General features: G+C 44.3%; 1 protein-coding gene across 1 annotated transcript in view; it reads left to right on the top strand.

Moving 5' to 3' along the window:
* The window catches only part of ARHGAP22 (Rho GTPase activating protein 22), a 117,856-nt gene extending 95,750 nt beyond the window's left edge, over positions 1-22,106 (top strand). Inside the window, exons 5-10 of the mRNA XM_058810469.1 lie at positions 5,660-5,867; positions 9,565-9,697; positions 14,096-14,169; positions 15,127-15,248; positions 17,530-18,433; positions 21,878-22,106. Of these exons, the coding sequence (XP_058666452.1) occupies positions 5,660-5,867; positions 9,565-9,697; positions 14,096-14,169; positions 15,127-15,248; positions 17,530-18,433; positions 21,878-22,106 (1,670 nt within the window). The remainder of the gene's footprint in view (positions 1-5,659; positions 5,868-9,564; positions 9,698-14,095; positions 14,170-15,126; positions 15,249-17,529; positions 18,434-21,877) is intronic.

Here is a 22,106-nt window from a genome sequence, read left to right as displayed (position 1 = left end):
ATGCCGAGCTGTGGAGCTAAGACCAGATGTGCTGCCGAGATTATCTCCCAGGGCAGATCGGCTGCTCTGTGCTCTGTAGCGCTGTGTGAATGGAAAGCTGCCAGTGCTGGGACTCAGAATGTGTCTGATGCCTGAAGTCAGGACTTTCTTTCTCTGCCGCTCCTGCTGTCTGACACTGCCTGGTTTCTGCTTGAAGCTCAGCGCCTGTCATGTAGCGAAGTGCTGCACAAGAACCAGAGGTATGAGATGATTTTCCAGAGTTTAGATTTGTTATGGTTTTCTTTTGCTAGAGGAAAAGCAGATATTTAAGTGTAGCCTTAGACAGAGGCTAAGAATCTAAAATAGGAGCTGACTTTTCAAAGAGGGAAGGAGTGGGAAGGACGCAGACTATGGCCAAAAATACTACTGGATACCAAGCTAGCATGTGAAGATAGTTCTGGGGAGAGGTGTTTCTATTTCATATCTACAGAATATTTAAATGGATGTGTGTGGATGAGAGCAATCAGCTTCTAGTATATGGACACTGCTCTTTCTGGGAATAGGGTCAGAAGACACCAGGTTGTACCACAGACTCATTTGTGTGACTCTGGGCAAGTTATGTTGTCAATTTTTCTTGATTCCTAGTGGTCTTTTGCCTCCTTTCTTTCCCCCCTTTTCTTGCATTTAATTGTTTAGTTGTTCAGGACTATCTCTTTTAGTACACATGGCTCCAACCATGAAACTCCTTTTTCTGTTGCTGCTGCAGTAATTCACGTAGTCTGTGCTTGGGTGGGCTAGGGGAGGGGAAGCAAGTTAAAGATTTGTGTGTGTTTTGTGCTGTGGAAACACACACATTTCTGAATGTCTGCCCATGATTTTTTCTCAGTGCTTTCATGTGTGAGAGGGACAGATAAATGGGAACTTAAGAATGAAAGTGGGAAGGTAAAAGCAGGCACTTACCTGTGCAGGTGAGCACGTACACAGTCTTTATATCCATAAACTGCCTGTCTGTGAGGCACCACATGCGTGCGCGGGTGTATGTGCTGTTGTGGAGCAGCATCCAGGTGTAAGCCTGATTATCTTCCCACACATCTTTTAACGTGTGTGGAATAAGCTGCACGTACAGCTGACGTAGGTGTGCCTGGACTTTTCACACTTTAGGTAGATGCGGAGTCCTCAGTCCTCCATATGAAGAAAATCTACTCAAAAACTGACTTTATCTCTGTCTTTATTTTGGTTGAACTCAGAGCCTATGATGAGGAAAAATGTAGCAGAGAGCATATATTTTCCTGCCCACTGCATGTCTGGACAGCATAGCTGAATGTATAGGCTTTGTATGCCTGGAGCTGGTGGGTGAGCTGTTCAGGCCAGGACAGAGAGCCTGTCTGTGTCTTAGTCAGTACATCATTCCTGGCTTGCTTTTTCCACAAAGAGTCACCTAAATCTTTAAAGAACAGAGGCAGCTTGTTGGAGTAGAGGGAAAGAAATTCTGTAGCTCTGCTAGCTCATTTTTTTAGTATCTCTTGAATCTTTCTGAGATTAAGGATGTGGTTCCAGGCATGCTGGAGTTTTTTTCTGCTTTGAAATCAAACAAAAGGGCCTAGCTATAGATAAGGGTATGACAAGGAAAGTTAACCCTTAGGTTGCTAGTAAACTTTTGGCTTTATTTCCAGCTTAACACTGTCTGGAGTGTGACTAGATGGCACTGGCTCCCCTTCTTTAGAATGAAGAAAAAGACTTTAATGTCTTCCAGCGGGATCATCAAATGGAGTGAAGCGCTGCCAAGTTCAGTCTGAGCTGCTGGGCCCAGTGATTAAAAACAGGCCTGTGCCTTGAGGAGCAGACAGATGAGGCTGTGTGTGACTGGCTCCACATTGCTTCTCCTTGCAAGGCAGGGCAGTCCCTGTCCAAACTGGAGATGCTGTCATATACTGGGAGTTTCAGGCACATTTAACTGCACATCACTTCTACAAGCTCTGAGACCTGACAGAAATGAGATGAATGATACAGAGCCACAGAGCCCCAGTTCCTCAGTTTGCCCTGTGTGGCACTGGGAGACTGAAGTAGGCACATCTGCTAAGTCTGTTCCCAGTGTGACTGAGAGGGTCCACGTGATAATTCTCCCAAACTTCATCAAGCAGATGCCCAGATAGCCAGCCTGAAACTGTCAGCATCTCAGAGTTCCCTTTGACAGAAGCCTTCCAGCCCACTCCATAAATAGCTTTTAGATTGCTCTTTCTATGTATCTTAACACTATTTTTCTTTTCTAAGCCGTAGACAAGTTCTGCAGCCACTGCAAAGACGAGCAATTTCTCCAAGGCCAACTTTTCAGTCCAGCTAACTGCAACTCTTGTGCTTTTCCTCTCTTAACACCAACCATAATGCTCTTACTGCCAAAAGACTCAGCCTGGGTGCAGTCCTCCTTCTGAGCAGCATCTCTGGTTGCCCTTGCTTATGACTCAGCAAAAAAATAAAAAAAAGTAGGATAGAGAGAAAGAAAAAGCATGGAGCTGCAGTGTAACTGAAAAATGTAACAAAGGAAAAGTTGCAGTTAGCAAAAGACTTGTCTTGGGTGAAATATTTTGTCTGAGCAATGTTTGGTGATCCTTTCTAATGCTTGCCTGGAAAATTAGGGTTCAATTTCAAGGGAGAATGAAAGTCATAGATCTGCAGCTGCAGTTGGGTTGGAGTGGGGCTGCCAAAACTGGGTGTGCGGCAGCTGAGGGAGAGCTGGGCTGCGAGAAATCTTTCACCCTGGCAATGACGTGAGTCCTCTTCCCATCAAAATCACCTATACAGACTGTGTGATCCCACTAGCACAGCCCTTCAGCAGACACTGTCACACAAGAAGAAACCCATGCTTTTGCCAGCTCCTTTCACTCATCCTGTGATAGGTAGGTCATCTTCTTCCTCAGTCATGTTTGTTTCATGCCTGGTTTTTCTTGTTACTTATTTGTAATGGTCTGAATGGAGGTGAAGAATACTGCAGTATAAGAATATTTCAACGCCTTTATTGCCTCCAAAGATTGCTGTTTTCATCAAGGAGAAAAGTGTAACTGACCTTAGTGTGTGAGGAGGAAAGATGGGATCCCCAGTATCTGGCTGTGCTGGAGACACCCACAGTGATGGTGAGACTTGTGAAGGGTCCATCTGCTGCTCCGAGTCTCAAAGGAGATCACCCTTCTATCTCTTAGCATCACATTCCTTTACCTCTGTGTTGGTGGTCCATATTTGACTGTAGTCCTCTTCTCTCCTGAAGTGACTCACTGTAGATTGCACCTACAGAAAGCTATTGCTGTTGTGATCCAAGTTGGCTGTGAAGGCAAGGACTGATGCTGCCTGAAATGCATTGGAGATGCTGCTGATCACAGACCAGTCAAGGCTGGGGAAAAGTAGATTCTCTTCAATTGAGATTATGCATGCACTTGTTCTGCCTGTGCTTGCTTATGTGTGTGTCTGACACTGCCTTTGTCCTTGATCTGAGTTAGGTGAAGAACCTCAGAACATGAGCTTAGAGGAGAACACTGTGCATGTGCTTTATGCCTGGGGAATGCAGAGCATTTACCTCCTTCCCAGAGTTTTCTCTAGACAGACCCATTAGGAAACAGATTCAGCAAGCAGGGATTTAAGAAAAGAGGGCTGCTGTTGCCCCGACACGTGCCACGTCCTGACCTCCCTGAATTTATGTGTCTTGCATCTGGAAAAGTGGCTACATATGTCATTTTAAGGAAATAGATATGCCCCATCATGACAGCAGGGATTACCTGATGGGATTACAAAGCAATCCATGCAAAACCAGAAAGAGATTCTCTTTCCTAGAAGCTGACTTCAGAGGCACCCAACTCAGTGAAAACTCAAAGAGATTATAAATAAGAACTAGTAAAACCTTTACTCTGCAATAAACCCAACACATACAGTGATAAAGATAAGTCACTCCCATGCTCCAGGGCATGCTCTCCTGCCAGTATGAGGGAATTTCCTTTGAGACTTTTCATGGCCCTCCAGCTTTGATACTGTAATGCAGTTGTGTAGGTTGTGGTGTAAGGAAAGTTTCTGTCTTCTGATGTGTAACAAACAGGCAAGGAAAAGAAATTGGGCTTCAGGATTCTTCTTGCAGCTTTCGTTCAGTGAGTTGAACCTGATAATGAGGGTTTGTTTCACTGAGGATTCAGCAGGCTTGGACTGAATATAGAAAGAGGTATGGTTTGACATGGTGTCTCCTGTAAAGAACAGTGATGGATGGTTAGGGAATATCCTGCCAGGAGTTACTCTCATGAATTTAGCACTAAAAAAAAGAAGACATGGTCATTAGTGGGGGAAGGTAAGTGGACCCTTCAGAAATGACCAAAATCCCTGGCCTGGTATGACCACATATGTGCAAGTATTAAACACAGCTTCAGGCTATTGGGTGTGAAACAGTGTGACTCCAGTACTGCATGCTGCTTTTTTTTATTTTCAGACCTGCAGGTTTAACTGAGTGTTGAATGAATGACCTAAAGATCCTTGATATCTACGGAAAACTTCTTGTATGTTTGAGAAATCCCTGAGTAGAATGTCCTACCTGCTCTGGTCTGGTTTCATCCGAAATTCTGAGAATAGATTCTGAAATTCTGGAAGTAGATTCTGGGATTCCCTCACTTACTGAACTTTTATTGCCAAAACATTATTAACTTGGATACTCTCTTCCCTTACTCCACCAAACATAGTAGGGTGCTAGAATTAGTGTTTCAGAACTCAACTCAGCAGCAGTCCTTTTAGATGGAGCAGTCTCCTAGTAATAGGGATTGAACTAAGATCTCTGGCTTACACAACCCCTTCTGTCTTGCTGAAAAACCCGATGCCAGACAAGTGGCACTCAGCAGCTGGTATTGGCCAGGAACTCCATACTCCCCAGAGAAACAGACAGTGCTTCATACTTAATGATAAATGTCTACAGTAGATCTGACTAAAGAATTAACCTAGGCCAGTCTGGTTTTACAGAATATGGTGCTTCTGATACTTTCAAGATGCAGGAAGTACAGCACACAATTTTTAGTAGGAAGGACAATGGATTATACATTATTTTAATATGGGTTTTTTTTCATTTTAAATTTTCATTCAGCAAGTGTAATGCAAGGAAAAGAAATAGAAAGAGTCTGCCAGGATGGTGGAAGATTCTCCCAATATCCAGTTTTGATGCTGACAGCTGTACTCTGCTCTGTTAGCAATCCCTAGTGGGATTGCTGTCTGTTGGGCTGGCCAGCTGCAAACTAGTGGAGGGCAACTGTGTGACAGCCTAAGCAGTGGGTGCATGCAGCAAGGACATGTGCCCCATAAAGTCAATGTAGCCTTTGTTTTGGTCTTCTTGGGATGGGAGCTGCAGTGAAAGTATAATTACTTAGTCTAAATCCAGCACAGCTGTGGATAACCATAAACATAACCTTAAACTCACCTTCCTTGTGTATGAGATATAAACCAGCTTAGGGCAGAGAGCAGTTTGAAGCACTGTCAAGCAGAAAAAAAATAATTCGTCATATACTTCTTGTTTTTTAAAATAGCTTTATCCTTCAGAGTCTGTTAGAAACCTTCCCAAGGCTGCCCCCTCCATGTGAGCGCTTCCCCGCCGCGTGCCCCAAGCAGGAGCTGAGGCAGGGTGAGGCTGACCCTGACTCTGGTGTCTGTGTCTCTCTCTGTGGTGCAGGGATCTTCGGGCAGCGCCTGGAGGACACGGTGCAGTACGAGCGGCGCTATGGGCAGCGCCTGGCCCCGCTGCTGGTGGAGCAGTGCGTGGATTTCATCCGCGAGCGAGGCCTCACCGAGGAGGGGCTCTTCCGCATGCCCGGGCAGGCCAACCTCGTCAAAGATCTGCAGGACTCTTTTGACTGTGGAGAGAAACCCCTTTTTGACAGGTGAGTTGGCATTGTCAAATTCAGGCTGGTGTATGTGTGACATGTAAAATCTGCCAGGAATATCCATGCAGTAGCAATCCTGGCTTGCTTGTTCTCATGTTCTTTCCACACCGTTATTCTCTCTGTTGAAAGCGCTGGTGGAGCTTTCTCCCACATGGTGGTGGATGTGGAGGCCTTTATTCAGCTCACTGGTGGAGCAGAGCTCATTGGTCTGTGTGGGGCTTCTCCAGTGTTTCAGCTTTAGCACATGTTGAATGAAAAGCATTGCTAGATTTGGGTGCAGCACACTGAGAGGCTGGTGGGATCCCATCAGAGAAATGGGTGTGACAGAGCTGAACTAGGTGATGTACTGCTTTCAGATGTTGAATTCTTCCAGCAGACCTGCCTGGAGCAATATCTTGACTCTTCCTTGTCACCAGGTATCAAAATAGTCACCATCATCTGACATGTTTTACCTGGCCTTTATGCCAGCAGCTGTTTTGTAGATGCTCAGCTTAATATTGGTTCCCATGGGAGGAGTGCCAGCCCTGTCTCAGAGTGCTCATCCGAGGGCAGCAAGGGAAGGGCAGCTCTCAGCTGTGCAGTCTCTGCATTGGCCCTCGGGCAGTCAGATGATCAGAAAGATAAATGCCATCAACGCCTTCAGCCAACAGCTGTCCTTACCCTGTAACTAACATTCCATCCACTCTGTCATGAGTACATCCTGCCTGGAGTGAAGGTCAGCATTGTGCAAAGCTCAATAGCCCTTTGTGAAATGGGGCTTGACCCTAACAGAGACCTTGAACTTCAGGGATATTTGGATCCAAGGGTGTTGTGTAGATCTGGTCTGATCTCTATCACAGGTCCATAAATGAGATAAGATCTGGGATCTTGTCTTGCAGGCCTGGCACCATTTCTTGCTGGTCCTCACTAGCCCAGGCTTTCCAGGTGATGCCAGTGGCATCTGGTGTATTACCAGCGCACTAACCTTGGGGGATTGCTTCCCCTAGACCTGCAGCCAGTCTCAACCTTGCCAATCCCTTCCCTTCCTGCCTACCACTGCAGGAAGAGCCAGCACTGTCTCCTGCGTGGGCAGAAACAGTGTTTGGTCTCATCTTGGGAAGTATATCTGCAGAGTTTATTTGGAACATTCTTCTAATTCTTCCCTTCCCTCAGCTTCCCAGACCACCCATCCTCCTTTCTTTGATTCCTAACCACAAACAGCATTTGCTCCCTAAATGGAAGTGTCAAACATTTAGAAATATTTCCATGAAAAAATAAGTTTGAAATCATCAAATTTTCTCAGTTAATTTTTTCTTAAACAAAACCTTTGTGTTTTTAACTGAATGTCTGGGTGTTCTAGTTCAGAATTAGAATTATCTTAATTCAGTCCTTACACTGTGGAACAGGAGTATCTACAGAAGGAATTAATTAGGAGTGAAAGTTTCAATTTCAAGTTTTATTTAGCCTTATCTAAATTCTTTGTTATGTAGATAAACCAAGCCTCCACACAGCATTTTTAAAGCAAAATACAATTGTACAATAGTTTGGATTGGAACGGATCCTAAAGTTCACCTCCTTCAAGCCCCTTGCCATGGGCAGGGATACCTTCCACTAGATCAGGTTGCTCAGAGCCCATTCAACCTGGCTTTGAACACTTCCAGGGATGGGGCATCCACAGCAACCTCTTGCAGTGCCTTACCCCAGCTCAAGTGCAGAAAGCACCTTTATTTCCACAGGCATTTGCACTGGCTAAACAGATCAGTGCTAAGTCTCCCCTTTGAGAGAGGCACCAAGGATCTCCAGGAAGGGATGGCTGCCTTGTGTGTGTCGGTGTGGAATGCAGCACGTTCACTGAAGGGTTCAGTGCACAATCAAAGGAAGCAAGCCTGGAGTACCCGAATAGTGGAAAATTGAGGGTGTCCCAGTTGTTGCCTTTTGCTCTTTCCACCATTCCCCACACAGTCTGTCTCACACACCTATGTCACAGAGAGCAGGAAAGGAGAGGGAGTTCCACTCTGGCTAAATGAAATCCTTCTCCTCCTAGCAACCAAAATTTTCTGTATGTGTAACTACAGCTTATCTCTGTATGGCCTGGGATACCTTGGCAGCAGAAGTGTGAAATCCTTATGCTTCTTTCCAAATCAGGTGCAGTGAAAGCAATATCCTTTCTTATTTCCCAGCTGCAGTCAGTGCTTTTAGACATCTTTTGTAACTACAGTGATATCCCAGGTTTATAGCCTGCCTTCCCCATGATGGATCAAACCTCTGTGATGGCTGACAATTCAAATATTTATTTTTAAAAGGCTTTCTTTTCCGATGTTCTCATGAAAGGCCAGGTGTTGCTGTTTTGGAAGTACCTATAGCAGTCTGCTCCTGGTGCACTTTCATGTTGACTGAAAGTCTGGCTGTATTTCATATGGCACCATGGATGAACCAGTTACTGCAGCCAGTGGCCCTGAAGCTCTGTTCTGGGCTCTGCTTCTCAGGGATAGTCAGATTCACCATCCATGCCTGAAACTCCACACTAAAGGAAAAACAAATAATAAGGGTATTGATCTCATTTGTAAAACACTATAATCAGCTGAAGAAAACCACTGTGTGAAACTCTGATACTCTTAAATATGATGGAGCTGTTTAATAGGAATAACATAAGCAGGATGAGGAGTATGGGGTATCTGCTGACAGTTTCCTGTTGTAGTTTTTCCAGTTTTCTTTTAGCTGTGTCTTCAAAAAAAAAAAAAAAAAAAAAACAAAAAAAAAAAAACCCAACATATTAAATAGAAGAGATTTAGCTTTTGGAGTGAAGAAAGGATTTGAAGCCTCTTGCCCAGCGTTCACTGATATGTTTTTCTCAGAATTCTTTAAAGACAGTCAGTCCCCTAATGGTGGGTAGGGAGGAGCTGGTGACAGAATCTGTTTAGACTTCCAACAGTCAAAACCTTTGAGGAGGTCATCTGCAGTGATTAACAGTGTTGTACCACAGGAAAATTGGAATGAGGGAGAGATACCCCCATACACCAGAAGCTGGGTAGCTGGAAAGGGTTTATCATGGGATCTGACACCTCAACCCCAATTTCAAAGAAAAGGAGAAAGAAGAGGGAAAAGGAGTTCCTGGACTAGGAGAGAAAATAAAAGCTGATATCCTATCATAACAGATGGGCTAGGATGTTCCAGATAGCACATGCCAGGCAGCCATACCAAAAGGCAATAGAGGACCAGGAGGAAATACAGCTTCCTCCATTTCTACTGAATGATTGAGCAGGGCACGTGGGAGCCCAGCCCATGAGCTGTACATGTGTGCTGGCTGGGGAGAGCATCAGGGAGGACCAGTGAGAGACTCAGAGGTTATGTTTCACAGAGCAGGGATGCATCTGTTGTCAGTGCTGTGTGATCACTGTGCACTTGCCTGCACTATTCCTCACATTCCTGGTCCGCACTGGCAGAGGAACCACAGTGTCACCCTGCCTTAAGCAGTATTATGGACAGGCATATCCCTTCCACTGCCTGTGTTACCTGAGGTGCATTTCTGTCTTGACAGAATGGAGATTTCCCTTGTTCCCAGGCAGAACTTCCTGCCTACTACCAATGACTAGGAAGAGCTTCCTTCCATGTGCCTGCTTTGTCCCTAAGAGGGCCCTTGATACACCCCCAAAAAAGGCATCAAGCTTTGGGGTAGTGTGGGTTTCTAAATTTCCTTCCCTGTTCTCTGTTGCAGCAACACAGATGTTCACACTGTGGCGTCCCTCCTGAAGCTTTACCTTCGAGAGCTGCCAGAGCCTGTCATCCCCTTTGCCAAATACGAAGACTTTCTTTCTTGTGGACAGCTACTCTCAAAAGATGAGGGAGAGGTCAGTGATCCTTCTAATCTGCCTCCTCAGAGGATGTTTCCAAGAATCAATGTAGTACAGGTTTTTTTCCTCATCTCTTCAAACTTGATTTAAATTAATGAAGTCCCTGGGAACCTTTCCCTGAATTTTCCTGGAGCTGTGAATGGGGTGCTGTTATCACAGGCTGCTACTTAAAAAAAAAAGTCAGTCTTGTAGCCTGGTGCTTCTTTCTTCAGAGCAAAGCTCTTGTGTAGCATAATTGGCAAGAGATGCAAGGTAGGAGGAAATCTGGATTCCTTTCCCAGCTTTGCTGTTCACTCACTAATAAGCTGTATGGAGTCACTCCCTTTGTGTTTTCCATTTTATATATCAGAACACTATACACTTCTTCCCAAAGATTTTGGTGGATGAGACATTGATCAGTGAAATGGTCTTTGTATTTCATAGAGGAAAGTCATTATGAGAAGGCAGGCTATGATATTATCCCAGAACTAGGGGGAAATAATGCTATGAATACTTTGCCAGAACCTTCTTACAATGATCTTCTCTTTGGTTTCCAGGCAAGGGAAAGGGCTGACAAAAGCTACCAAGTCCATGGCAGTCATGGAGTAGGATCATTTGCAATGTGTTTGATTGATCTTTTTCATCCATATTGTGGTGCTCCCTTAGCCCTTTGCAGATTGCAAAGGCACATTAGATGTGGTCTGATGTGGGTGCCACCTTCTAGGTCACAAACTTAAAGAGGCTGTTACTTGTGTCTTGTCTTTGCTAAAGAAGCCAAGGCCTGAGGGCTTGTAAGTTGTGGTCCCCAGTTCTGTCCCTTTTCTGTGTGTGGTCTTGTCTTTGTCTCTGGCAGAATTTGTAGAAACTGTTCCTCACAGTGAGTCTGGGGTTCACTTTCAGTTCAAGTGGCAGAAGGCTCTGTGGAGATTGCCCTTTATGATGCCCACAGGAAGATGCTTGTTTGCACGTATCAAATGGATCATATATATAATATGTTTTTATAAGTTTTTTATGGTTAAAAGGCAAATAAAAAAAATAATGTAACCTCTAGTCAACTGTGAGAAAGCAAATTTCCATGCATGACACAGCATGTTACCACATGTGGATATGTACCTACATTCTGGACACAGCCGCATCAGGGTGCCAGTGCACTAATGTTGTATTTTAGTGGGTAGAGGTGTGTGTCTACTCCCACCAAAACTTGCTCATTTTCTGCCTTGTCCTTAGTGAACTCAGGCATCTCTGCAGGGTGCTGTGCTACACACCCCACAGCTGTTATTTCACAAGAAACTGCAGCATTTCAAAGGCAGTGGAGCTGGTTTGATTTTGGTTGTAAGATGTGCAGACTGGGAAGTTTTGGATCCATTAAGCACTATTGCACAAGAGTAGAGACACTGCCAAATTGGGCAAACATAATTGTACATCACTGCTCAGCTTATTAGCTATGTTGTTTGCCCGATTTTGTCTGCACAGGCTGCAGCAGTTTGGGAAGCAGCATCTCTGTGAGCAAGGTCAGACTCATATGACTTGTAGGGCAGAATTCTCTTTAGATTAGAAAGGCAATGGGGAGCACTAGGTAGCCAAAATGAGCACTTAGAAAACAGCACTGCTCATAGCTCAGAGTTGTTTTGTTAAGGTGCTGTTGTAAACAAAAGCAATTTTGGTACTGTCAGGGAAACCTGGAACCCCAACGTGGGCTGTTTACCTTTTCAGAAAGGAAGGTGGAGTGCACACAGCAGGGGTGGAGAGGCTGTACGTGCGCAGTAGCACGTGGAGCAGAATGCAGCACTAAGTCATGCCCAGCCTATGGGGCCTGACTTTCCTCCCACGTGGAAAATCCCCCTGCTCACAAAAGTGGTTTCAGTGAAACTATGATTTTTAACATGTAATGGTAAGCAGGGAATTTAAAAAGCAAACATTTTGTTTTGTAAAGATATTTTGAAACAATGTGTAGTTGTACTGGTTTAATTTGAAGTACTGTTTTCTTTTAAATTTTCACTTGAAAGTTTTGAATGAGACTTTTGGACTCTTAGCATAATTTTTTTTTTTTTTTGCATGGCCACCCCTCACCTCACACCCAAAAAATCAGAATTGCCTACAGCAAAGTAGCCTTTCAGATGAATTTGTGGGACCTCATGCTGCTATACTGGGCCTATGGATAGATATTATTGTGGTGTTTATTAGCCTAGCTCCAGTACTGCCCTAAGTTTTTATTCAAATTGCTTTTCATCTTCATTCTGCACCCAGCTGATCCCTGGTGTTTGAGTGCAAACAAGGCTGTAACACAGACCTTGGGTGGTGCTGAGGTCTCCAGGTGTTTCAGCAGGACTGCAGCATTAGAAAAGATTTGATTCTGATCCCACCTGACTAGGAGGAGAGTTTGAAAATTTAGAGCAAGAGGGATCTTCAAAAGCCTCAAAACTCATTTTTTAGAGCAAGAGGGATCTTCAAAAGCCTCAAAACTCATTTGAGTCTGAGCTACCTTTACACGATGGTATTTTAGCCTTCCCTGCTACCTGTACATTAGAGAGGCACACAGCAGTTCAGTGGATTGAACACAGGTATTCAAGTTTTTTTTTTTTTTTCAAGAAGCATCTTAATTTTTTATGAACATTTAAAGTGTTGCTAGTTTTCCAGCCAAGCTAGAAGCTCTGATTTGGTGCTGATCTGTTACACACATTGCAAAATCCTTGGGTTTGGGATCATTCATTGGAAAGCAGCATTTTCAAGGAGGTAAGAGTTATTTCTGCAAAATCCCATGATAAATAACAGTACAGTGCTTCTGTTGCTTGCTGGGCTGCAGGCATTGGCAACGACCAGTGCTGTTTGTCACTACAGGGGTTACAAGTTTGTGTTTTCCCCTGTGCTGTCACTGTGGTGTTCCTAGGCTAAGCCTCTGCCTTATGTGGGCCAGGCCTTGGAAAGGACAAATCTGGCAGAGCTGATAAATGCTGCAGTAGGAGAGAGAACTTTTTTTACCTGTCAGGTGTTTGTACTTCTATGAATATAAAGATACTCTCTGTGTAGTCCCATGCCTGAGATTCCTTGTGACAAAGCATGGATTGTAAATTCTTAGAACTGTTTTTTCTTTCAGGTAGCATCTTTTACCTTTAGGTCATGTTTCCTGCTGTTCACATCTGCCTAAGTGTCTGTTCCAAAGCTTTCTCTTACATCCAGTAGAGCCAATGGCATTTTAATTCAGAGCACTTGAAATACAGTGCCAAATGTCATCCTGATTTCCCTATTTGAAATAAATTGGGTTACATAGTAAAATTCAAGAGAAATTAGGTCTGTTAGCTCACCTAGTTCTGGTTCAAACTTGTCACTTGGAAGTTGATTGACCTGAACAACTGACCTTAACTTTCACACCAGTAGCAGCTGTCTCTGGCTGAAAAATTTTTAGAAGTTGAAAAAAGAGGATTGAGATTTTCAGAAGGGACTGGCCTTTTAATGGTATCTCCATTGCTGTCACCATTAAACAAGCATAAGTACCTGTATATTTAAGGTAATAAGGAGGCACTACACTATGGATCCTTGTGACTTGTCTGGACCAGAGAAATCAGGAATACATTGCAAGAGTTTGGCCAACAGAATTCCCTTCCTAACAGTTCTTAAAAAGGGGAGTTTGAAATGAATGTTCGGCTGTACTTTTTTGGAACCATTTCCTTCTGGAATTTCTCCATCATAAGTTCACAGCTATCACTCTTCCTTAAATGTGCTTTGGTATCTGTTTTTCCACAAAAGGTTTCATTGAGTCCAAAAATAAGCAAATCTCCAGGGCAACAGCAGCATTGAGGAACAAGCAAATGATACTTGGGATTGTGGCAGGACAATAACCTCCTGAGTCAGAGGTTTTCATTAGATGATTTAAGTAGCTTCAGGGCTTTAAGTCATTCCTTCAGCTGATGTGTCATCTTACATTTTAATGTAAAGACAGAAATATGTCCCCGGTCAGAATGACTGCAAATGGAAGTATGTCATTAAAAAGGAGGCAGCTGAATTGGACTCATTTAGCTTTTTCAAGAAAAAACTTTGCTCTGCTCAACTGAGCATTACTTCAATGTATTTATTGCACTCAGTGCCTCTGAGTTTCAGATAGGCAAAGGCACATCTGCTGATACCAATGCCAGTGGACAGGCTTTAAAGGCTGCAGGCCTCACTAAATGAAGACTTCTATCTCAACCATTAAAGTTTACAGGAGGATTTCCACTAAGAACTGAATTGAGTTCTGGACATTGGGATTTTGGTAAGGCACAACACACTGGGTGACACCTCTTCTAAAGGAAAGCCTTTGTGTTATCCTCTGTTGTTCAGCATTTGGCTGTGGAAAGAAGACTTTGTAGTCCTAAAGGAAGGTCAGTCTACTTTGCAGCATTTACATTAATAGCTCTGCTTCTTGTTTTTCCTGTCCCTCAGGGTACCCAGGAACTGGTTAAACAGGTGAAGAATTTGCCCCAAGCCAACTACAACCTCCTCAAATACATATGCAAGTAAGTTAAATTAATTAACACTTGGAAAAGTCTCTTAAGTTTTGTGAGGCTGTCTTGTATGCAAATAATATACTCTGAAAGTATGAATATTCAAAAACCACCACTTAAGTGTAAGTCACAACTCCTTTAAAAATGTGGAGGTGAATGCAGCCTGCCTGAAGGAAGCTCTTGGTTTATCCAAGAGGATCAGCCAAGCAAATTGCTGCCACCTGCAGCCTTGGCAGCAGGCATGAATGATACTGATATATTATATTGTTTATTTCAGAAGCACCTACAGATCACTAAAGGTAGACACTTATTCCAGATACTGTACACTTGGAAGACTATGACACAAGCTGAGTAGCAGATGCAGTCAATAGCCAGGCTGGCATTTGCTCTGGCTTGGAAGTGGGGTTGGTAGTGGCTTCCTCTTGGATTGCCAAAGACCCTACAGCCTTGTCTCCTTTCATGTCTGCTGATTTTCCCAGGTTTTGGGTTGCCTCTTTATCTGGGGATTGGAAGATGACTTTTGAAGGCTGCTTCCAACTCCAACCATTTTATGGTTCTGTTATCTATATTTTGTTAGATTCAACCCAAGCCACTAAGTTCTTTCCACAGGCTGCTAGTTCTCAGACAAGGATATGACTTATTACTTCTGTTATAAGTGTAAGTGAAAATTTGCCAAAGTCAATCCATGTAAATTGAGAATTTCTATAAAATGCAAAAATCTGTCCTTTCAGACCCAGCAGTAGGCTGGGTCACTGCTAGGTGGGCATTTCTGGCAGAAAACATCCTGTCTTCTCTGGTTCATACACTGGGAGGGATCTGGGGTTTCACTGAATATCTAAGCTACAGTAGTTCCTCAAATCATTTCAGGGGTCAGGGTTGTATGAAAACAGGACAAAACTCAATGCTTTTAGTCTGAGAAGTGACTTATGAATTCCCTCTTCCTTTGATTTTTCTGGGGGGTTTTTCAAGGTTCCTTGATGAAGTTCAGGCTCATTCCAGCATTAACAAGATGAGTGTCCAGAACCTGGCTACAGTATTTGGACCAAACATTCTGCGGCCCAAAATGGAGGATCCAGTGACCATGATGGAAGGTAGGTGCTGTTCTGGGGGATGGCACAGCAGCTGTATTTTGGAGCTGTAAGTGAAAGCCATACATTCCTTGGTAGCTGTATCAGTTGCCTGCAGAGTCAGAACAAGTCAAGCCATCCCTTTCATCAGGGCCTGTGAGGGATGTTCCAGCTGGCATCTTATCCCACTCACCACTGGACTGGGAGTGTCTCTCCTCTCCACCATGAGGAGATGCCTCTACGCCCCTGAAACTCTTTCTGAGCCTATTGCTAAAATGAAAGCTCAGCTGTTTTTTCAGGAGGATTGTGCTTAAGTACCAAACTGCAGTCATTTAGTATTGGTGCATTTCAGTGGTTATACTGCTCCCTGTAGAGAACATCCGAGCCATGAGGAGAGGACTGTAGTTCTGGCTGTGGCACAGTGGCCACAACTAAAAGTGTCTTAGAAGTGTTGTCTTCTAAGGAGACTGTATGGATCAAAACTTCACATAATCAAAAATAAAAGAGTTAGTTTTGGATGTAAAAAAATCTGAAGCTTTAAAATTATTTGCTTCCAAACAAATCAAGCAAGTTGACATTAGGGCTGGGATACAGCTCTTCTCCCAGGTTCCACTGAAACACAACTACTATTGTGTTTAGCAAGGTTTTTGCATAAAGTTTTGTAGGATTTTGGCAAGCCTGCCAAAAGAATTGATTAATTAATTAGGCACAGATGGGGATGCTGTGCCCAGGATGCCTGAACTTGGCTCTGGTTCTGCTCCCTAGCTGTAGAGCACAGCTGACATGCTATTCTGTGTGATGCCAATCCTTCACTGAAGGTCAGTGTTGTCATGCCTTAGCAGCAGCAGTGCCTTGAGCTCTTCACAGGTCATGTGCAGATGTGTCTCCCACGATGGCAGCTCACTGTAAGGCAGCAGGACACCCTCAGAGCATGACCTGATGTATTATAGTAGTTTAGGGACTCAAAGCCTACCTCAGAGCTGTGGGCCATATTATTAAGGGTGCATTTGATAGTTTCCCTGGCTATATTATTAAGGGTACATTTGATAGTTTCCCTGGCTATATTATTAAGGGTACATTTGATAGTTTCCCCTGTCTGTGCAGAAGGTGCAATATCGGGGAGGAGCAGGGAGTGCGGGAGCAGTGCTCGTTGTTCACTGGTGGAGCTGGGGACAGCTCTGAGCAGCCTGTGTGTGATACTGGCACTTCCCCTAGTGGCCACGGGGCCAGCGTGGCTCTCGCAGCCTGGCAGCAGCGTGCTCCCTGCCCAGCTGGCACGGGGAACGGCTTTGGGCTCGCATCAGCCCAGGCATTTCGTTCTGCAGCTCATCCCATGGCAGGGGTGCCCGAACTGTGTGGAGGTGCACATGTGCAGGTGCTGGGGTCCCTCCTCATCATCGTGTAAAAACACTACAGTGATCTGACCCAGAATTATGTATTGCCACAGGTCTGAACTGTAAAAATATTGGGATATGTAGGCTGGATTTTTAGACTTAATAATGATAGCAGGATTGGCAATGTTTTTATTTGAGTTGAGAATTTAGTTGAGGTTGGTTAGATAAAAGTAACAGAGAAGTGGAAAGACTTTTTTTTAGCTTCAGAGTAGCCTGAGTTGCCTAAACAAACTGATAATGAGATCTTAACAAAAAGCACTCTAATTGTGTCTCTCTTCAAATTTAACCCATGCATTTCAAATAGAAATTCCTGAAGTTTGACAGCTAAATAGTTAGGAATGCCCTTATCTTCAAAATATTAATTCTCTTCCTGCATTCACAGACATGAAATAGAAGTGGTAGGTTAGCTAAGTACATCTTGCTATAGATCAAAAACTCATCAATAAAATCAAGCTCTTGCCTTGAACCCTGAGTATGTTATTCTCTTTCAGACAATATTAAAAATAGAATTGCTTACTCACCCTTCTAAAGGTTTTCCTCTTTTGTAGGAAATGATTTATATTAGATTTGGTAAGTGGTGTTCTCTATTATGTTCATAATGGTCTGCTCCACTCCTGGAAGACAGTGGCAGCACGTTTCTCTGGGTTTAAACAACAGAGAGCACTTTCAGCACTTGCTGTACACCCTCTGCAAGTGCATATATAATGCAGATGTTATACTTCCTGCAAGTTTCTCTAGACACTGAGTACAGCAGAACGCCTGAGCTGAAATTTGTAGTTTTTCAATAAGAATAGTTCTGGGCCTGTTCAGACCAAGAAACTGGGTCCAGCCTAGTCATGCCAACAGGCTGGGGTGAGTCGCAGAGGTCTTTCATGTCTCCTCACCTGCTTGCCTTTGTTTTCCATCCACAGGCACCTCTCTGGTTCAGCACCTGATGACAGTGCTGATCAGTGAGCAGGGGCGGATCTTTGCTGTTCCTCAGGCGGATGTGCCAGGGAGCCAGCTGGAGATCAAACCAATGCGCCAGCGCAGCACTGTCGAGTGGATCTCCGAGGAGGACGGGGAGGACAGCAGGTCACAGAACAGCGCTGCCAGCCCCACTGATTTGCCTTCTGGCAATGCTGTGGCTCTGGAGGCCACTCCAGGACCTGCAGTGAAAATCACTCCTCCAGAGCAGAGTGGCAAATCGACCCAGCCTGCCACGAGCCCCAGTAAAAGAGTGCAGACGCTGCCTCCATGGAAATACTCCTTCCGCCAGCAGGGAGCACGGTCTGTGAGCCCAAAGCTGGGCAGCTCTTCCTTAGACATCCCCAACCTCTCCTCCAGTGGGAACTGGTTGATGAACGGCCTGTACTCCCTCCGAGGCCATCGCCGGACAGCCTCTGGGGAGCGAGTGAAAGACTCCTGTTCCTCCCAGAGACTCTCCACTTATGACAATGTCCCCTCATCCAGCCTGTCCCTCAGCACCCACAGCATGGCCAGCACCACCTGGTCCACATCATCCTGTGAGATCTCCGTGATGGACTCGGTGAGCAGCTGCCCAGCCTGCCGGGCCAGTGACTCTTCTGCTTTGAGCTCCCTAAAAACCGAGTGGGTAACTCAGGGCTCGCTGTCCCAGAGCGAGGGCAAGACTGCAGATCTGGAGAACAGCATGGACAGGTTTGAAGCCTGCAGCAGCAGCAGCAGTGAACAGAGTGACCCGGCTGCAGCTTCCCGAGACTCTGTCCAATGCTCCAGGGCCTTACAGAGCTTGGTGGTGGAGCTAAAGACAGAGCTGAGCAAACAGAGGACTGAGTATGAGACTAGTATCAAAAGGTAATGTCTTCTGCAGGGGCACAAGGAAGTCATCTGTCAACATTCTCCCGTCTGAACATGGGTGTGGGCTGCCAAGGGTACCAGGTTCTCAGCCCTGAAGTTTGGGGTTGGGTGACAGCAGATTTGCTTCTGCTTTTTCCTTGCTACTCTGAATCCAACATTTCTTTCTCTGGTTTGAGAGAGCATCAAAAAGAAAACAAAGGGGACACAGGGAAATCCAATGCTTCATATTCTGTTGTGTTCACTGTAAATGAGAGCTGCACAGGTAATGCCAAAGTCCGCTCTTAGTGTCAGAGAAATAGCAAAGCAAACATCTTGTAGGGAGGAATTGGGACACAGGATGGTCAGGCCTCAACAAGGATAATCTGTGCAGGTGCTGATACTTGCACCAGACCAGTCTGAAACTGAGGGCTTCCTATTCTTTTCCCAGCTCCAGCATTCTTGAGGAAACTGCTCTTGATTATTTTCCACAGGTTTTTTTGGAGTGGTGGTATTTGGGACTGCATCTCAGCTGTAATGTTTTGAGCAGCCCTTTTGTGTTGAACTTCTACAAACCTCACTTTTGGTATCTGATGGAGAAGAGTGGTCCTTGGCTGATGGGGCAGCCTAGCTTGGAAGAGCAGCAGAAATTGTGTCATTTGCCAGCTGATGCTGTACTTTCCATTTGAACTCAGAAAAATTCATTTCAGCTTTCAGGAGAGTTGTGTGTACGGCTGGGGCTAGGAAGTAGGAAGTATTAATAACAAAGGAGTCATTAATTTGTGTGATATGTTAGGTTTTATGAGTGTATGTGATAATAGAAAGACTTTTAGGAAAGCATTCAGGGGAAATATGCACATGAAATATTGGTGCTTAAAGGGATTAGATATATTTTAATATACAGCCATGTGCAAAATTGCACACCATATTGTAATACATGCTGCTCTGCAGCACCAGTACTCTGCACTGAAGAAGGGCTGTAGTCCCATTTCTTACCAAGAGTTGAGTTCTCAGGGTTTGGGGTTTTTTTGTTTTTGTGTTGTGTTACTGTTATACTCCTTCAATTATTAAAACTCAGATTGGAACCTGAGGTATGAAAATGCTGCCAGTCTCCCAGACATGGTACCAAAAGCACGTAAGACTGTTGGGATTGTGTAGCACAGCTTTAGGCTGCGGTTTTTGGCACTTTTTTCTTGTTAAGGTAGTTTCGCAAAAATGTATCTGAACCGTGATCTCTTCCCATGGGCCAGTTGTTAAGGTAGGTATTCCTCCTGCTATCTTCCTGCTTTATTTTATGATTTCCTCTGGTGGTGGCTTGCCAGCCCCTTCTGTGTTTCTGGCTCTTGCACTGTGCTGCCTTGGTGTGTGGAGCTGGAAGGAGAATCAGGCTGTGCAGCAGTTCCAGTTCCCACCTAACATCCCCAAGTGGGAGAAAAGCCCCACCTTGTATTAAAAGTGTAAGAAAGAGCTCATGAAACACCAGCAGCTGCTAGCATGGGATGTTGGGAAAGGCCTGTGAATGAGGGTGGAAGTTCATGACTTACATGGTTTGCTTTTTTTGATGCCCTACTGATACAGAATGGGAGGAGGTGAGGGTTATGTGCCTTACATTTAATTGTGCAGAGCTGCCCTGGCAAGCCTTGTTGCAGGGATACAGGTTAATAAACAGAAATACCAGGCTGCAGAACCTGGAAATGTGTAGCTGCACATTCTTGCCTGCTGCCTGGGGGAAGAGATGGTTTCCCACCTTTTATCAGTAAAACTGTTCCAATGATGCCTTAAGCTGCTGCAGGAGCATCTAGGAAGACCTGTTCTCCATTTCAGCTGTTGAGCTGCTTCAGCTCCAACACCTGCCTTTCCCTGCAGCTGGACAGGACAGAGAGCACTGTGGCTCCAGGGGAGGACTCTAAATTGGCCAGGTCTGACAGGGCGAAGTAGCTGAGAGGAAAATGCCTAATGAACTAAAGAGTTTCATAAAACCAGGCAAGGCGCAATCACTCCTTTTTGTAATAAACAGGATGACTCCAGCTGTTTGGGCCTACAGCCTGAAGGACTGTGCTGTCAAGTCTAAGAATTTCAAGCCAAGTTTTTCAGTTCTGAAAAATTTTGCAATGTTTTTACTACATCTGTAGCAATTTATAGGTGCAAAAGTATGTTCCTTTTCAACTTGCATGGAAGTCTGCTACTATGGAAAGACAGGAGCTAACTAGCAAAGAAGGGAGGCTGCTTAGCACAAAAGATTTAGGCTGCCTCACCAGCTTTATTTTATTGAAGATAATTTAGTCCCCTGAAATTGTAAATGTGCCTGTGTGGTTTGCAGAACTGTGTGTATCTAGCAGGACATGTTTTAATGAAAGAATATGAGCTTTTCTCTTGGCACGTACATAAGTGAAGGGAAAGCAGAGTGAGTACCTGCCTGGGGCAGAGGTAAGGAACACTTGCTGATGGAAAAGCTGTTATTTCTCATCAACTGCCCATTTTCTCTCTCTTAGTCAGAGGGAGGCAAGTTTTATTGCCTTCCTGTAACCACTCTGTTCCCGAGCATTTCTCCCTCAAGGCTAATATAATTACCAGACATTCTCTGTTGAGTTTCAGTAATTCATGTTTACCACCTGGCACTCTTAAGAAAGTGTAAGCATTGGGAGAGGACTGTTATGAATGTAGCAATGCTGTAAGTGCTGTGACTCTGAATAATTCAGTCCTGAGTCAGCAGTTCAGGCTGCTGTAGTTGACCCCTAAACTCAGTGGTAGAAAATGTAATTGTCAACTCAGAGCTGTTACAGGTATGTGGGGCAGCATCCCAGCTTCAGAAGTGTCATATAACAGCTGACTCTGTCTGGACATAAAGGTCTGCCTTCATCCACAGGGACTGCTTTTTGTTGGACTTGGTGCAGGTCAGTGCACCTGTGACTTTGATTTGTTGTGAAAACTGTGACAATCAAACTACCATCTTTAGCTGTATGTAAGGGAGCAGAAAGGAAAAGTTTAAGGTGATGCATTGCCCCTTGTCAGTGATAAACTTCACAGAGAATACCATCAAATGGTTGGTGAGGAAGGACTGTGACCTCATTCCTATCCGATCCCTAAGGATGTTTCTCTATATGGGATATCCATATAAGGAAACACAGTATCCCTATATGGATAAAGATTATTTTGGGATTATATATACTTGAACTCTGCCTAAGTGAGGAGTTAAGGAGTTAATCAATCAATCTCCTCAGGCAGGCAGTCTGGTGCTGGAAAGTAGGCATTGTTTTCTAACATTTGAGCATTTTCCTCAAGATGCAAATAAAGGAAGCTCTGCCCTAAATTGAACAGTAATGAAATAGCATTTATTCTCTCCTTTAAAACTTCCTCTTAGAATATGTTAAATTTAAGTTGTTCCTCTTAGTTTTTTATAGTCATCAGCATTATTTATCCAGCCACTTTAAAAAGCCTTTTTTTTTCTTCTCGGTTGGTTTTAAGAATTGAAGAAACAAGTGCAGATCTGAGGAACCAAGTGGTTAGATTAGAAGAAGAACTGGACCAAGAACGAAAGAAGTACACGATGCTGGAGATAAAGCTGAGGAATTCCGAACGCGCTCGTGAAGATGCTGAGAAGAGAAATTACCTCCTGCAGAAGGAAATGGAAGAATTTTTTTCAACATTAGGATGTTTAACTGTTGGGAGTCAAAGTGCTAAAGTCCCCAAGTAG

This window comes from Ammospiza caudacuta, chromosome 9, assembly GCF_027887145.1.
Source record: "Ammospiza caudacuta isolate bAmmCau1 chromosome 9, bAmmCau1.pri, whole genome shotgun sequence".
NCBI classification, from domain to species: Eukaryota; Metazoa; Chordata; class Aves; order Passeriformes; family Passerellidae; genus Ammospiza; species Ammospiza caudacuta.
This window is presented reverse-complemented; position numbering and strand designations above follow the sequence as displayed.